Raw genomic sequence first — 2,500 nt, 5'->3', positions numbered from 1 at the left:
TATTGGCACACTGAGATTTGCATGTATGAGAAACAAAGTCCTGTTAATGCACTCAAGAAGGAAATCACAACCCTTGCCCACAAATGTAAGGCACAATCAGACAGTGATGAGAACGGAACAGACTGTGCTGGAAATATTGTCTTATTTTCATATCACTGTTACCCTTTTGGTAAAAACATTTGAATTGGTTTCAATGTTACAGGGTACATGGAAATTTCCATGTACCCTTTTAGACAAGAACTTTTAATTAGTCTCAATGTTACAGGGTACATGGAAATTTCTATGGACCCTTTGGGTATAGAATTTCTGAATTGGTCTCAATGTTACGGGCTACGTGTACTACATGGAAATTTCCATGTACCCTTTTAGAGAAGAACTTTTAATTAGTCTCAATGTTACAGGGTACATGGAAATTTCCATGACCCTTTCAGTATAGAATGTTTCAACTAGTCACAGTGTTACAGGGTACATGGAAACTTCCATGTACCCTTTTAGACAAAAATTTTTGAATTGGTCTCAATGCTACAAGGTACATAAATTTCCATGGACCCTTTCGGTATATAATTTTTGAATTAGTATCAATGGTACGGGCTACATGTACTACATGGAAATTTCCATGTACTCTTTTGGACAAGAATTTTTGAATTAATGTCAGTGGAAAAAAATACCGTATGACCTGTCATTTAATAATTCTAAAACCTTGAGTTGCACCTTGAGCGGTTGCCAGTCACGTAAGGCACATTGAAAAATCTTGACGGTCACTTTCACTGGTAAATGGAATTGTGTAATTCTAGTCATTCCTTACCAGTATCGTTTCTCACATGACGGGTGTCGTTTCCACCATTAGGCAAGAATGTTGCGCACGCGTTTTCTTCCTTTTCTTATCTACCGGTTTTTCGTCTTGCTTCCTCAGGAAATTCAGCTGTCGGAAATTCTTTCGGTCGACTCCAACATCGACCCGTTGCAAACAGATGCCACGAGAGCGCCGCATTGCTTCGAGATGTGGGGCAAGTGGAAGATGAAAAAGAAATTCCAGACCCTGATAGTGGTATTGGCTCAGTGGCGGGGCAGGCCGAGGCAACCGTGACTCGGTCAGCTCTAATGCCCGGATGTGTTACTCCGACAACCAGCAGTGCGCCAGCCCAAGGAGTGAGAGAGATCAGTTATCTCCAGCAGAAGTAGGCGGCTTGGGAGTGATGTCTCTAAAAAGGCTTACGGCGTACGAGGCCACCTAAGCAGAAACAGCCGTAAGCCAAAAAGGGACTTTGCCGAGTGCTGGAACATTTAGATGTGGATGTAGATGAACCAAACACGTTAGCAAAGGGGAAACCTTACTTCTTTAACAGACCTTTGCAAAACGTCTACCCTTTAGAGGTTCCTGGTATATCGGGGGAGAGTAGTAGAGTCTGGGTTGGTGTAGATTCAGCTGGGAGTGCGAACGAACAGCCCGACTAGGCACAAAAATACCCGCGCGCGTACCAAAGAGAAATTACTGGATTTGCACTACGTAAAAGTAGAGCCTTCGGGAAAACAGTGTTATATCTACAGTGGTGTTGTCTGTCCAACTTGACCCTTATCTGATACGTTGCTGTGCGTGTTCACCTCTTCTGTGTTTGCTCCTTCTCTGCCAGGTACAATGATATCTTTACGACATCGTTTGCAGAGGAGTAGCTTGCGAAATTCACCTCTGAAAGCGGAATTCATTCCTGCATACACGAATGGGTTTATTGTGTTGGAGAAATAGAGGAGAAACATACACAAGAGTTCGACATTACGAGGCATTTTTTCCACAAGGAAGAAACGTCGTAAGATTACAATTATCCAAAATGGTACCCAACATACCATAAAGGCAAACACGACTGCAAAGAGAGATTTACTGATATTTATTTCGTGCCTGCTGATGCCCGTGTTAACGCCTTGCTGTATATTAGTTGAAGAATTTTCGTTGTGCTGGCGTATCATCTTCCCGACTTTTCGGTAGCAGAAAACAGTTGTTATCAGAGGTGTTAAAAAGAAGAGAACGAGGACAATGCAGTAATGAATCATTTTCCCAGCATAGCTGTGATGTTCGATGGAGCACTGCGCATACCCTGGAATGAACCGGTGCTCTTGAAAACCTGCAAACCGTGGAACGGCAATGCAGCAAGCGACGACGATCCACGCAGACGTGAGGAAAGCAATAGACTTCCTCTTTGAAAACCATCTCCTGTATATCTCATCTGGCTTGCACATCCTCACATATCGATTCACGGCTGTCAGACCCATCGTTAACGGGGAAACGTATATCACAAACAAGTTGAAAAAAGCGTGAAATTGGCAAGCCACGTTACCGAAAATCCATTTACTGGCTATAAGCACACCGCAAACGAATGGCATCACGAAAATGGCGGACAGCAGATCGCTCACTGCTAGAGCAACGATGTACAAGTTAGTCGTTGACCGAAGTCGAACGTTCTTGAAAACTGCGATGCAGACTAACGTGTTTCCTGTTAGCGACAAA

At 43.3% G+C, this 2,500-nt stretch overlaps 2 protein-coding genes across 10 annotated transcripts in view; one reads left to right on the top strand and one right to left on the bottom strand.

Moving 5' to 3' along the window:
* The window catches only part of LOC137970139 (uncharacterized), a 16,972-nt gene extending 15,921 nt beyond the window's left edge, over window positions 1-1,051 (top strand). For all 9 annotated transcript variants that reach the window (XM_068816638.1, XM_068816630.1, XM_068816637.1 and 6 more), the window contains one exon: window positions 914-1,051. The gene's annotated coding sequence lies outside the window, so the exon portion shown is untranslated. The remainder of the gene's footprint in view (window positions 1-913) is intronic.
* A 491-nt stretch (window positions 1,052-1,542) lies between these two features.
* Window positions 1,543-2,500, bottom strand: part of LOC137970138 (melatonin receptor type 1C-like) — a 1,128-nt gene continuing 170 nt past the window's right edge. The window contains exon 1 of the mRNA XM_068816628.1: window positions 1,543-2,500. This exon is cut by the window's right edge and continues 170 nt beyond it. Within this exon, the coding sequence (XP_068672729.1) occupies window positions 1,543-2,500 (958 nt within the window).

The sequence above is a fragment of the Montipora foliosa genome, chromosome 9 (genome assembly GCF_036669935.1).
Source record: "Montipora foliosa isolate CH-2021 chromosome 9, ASM3666993v2, whole genome shotgun sequence".
In the NCBI taxonomy this organism is placed as follows: domain Eukaryota; kingdom Metazoa; phylum Cnidaria; class Anthozoa; order Scleractinia; family Acroporidae; genus Montipora; species Montipora foliosa.
Note: the sequence above shows the minus strand (reverse complement) of the source record. Positions and strands in the feature narration are given on the sequence as shown.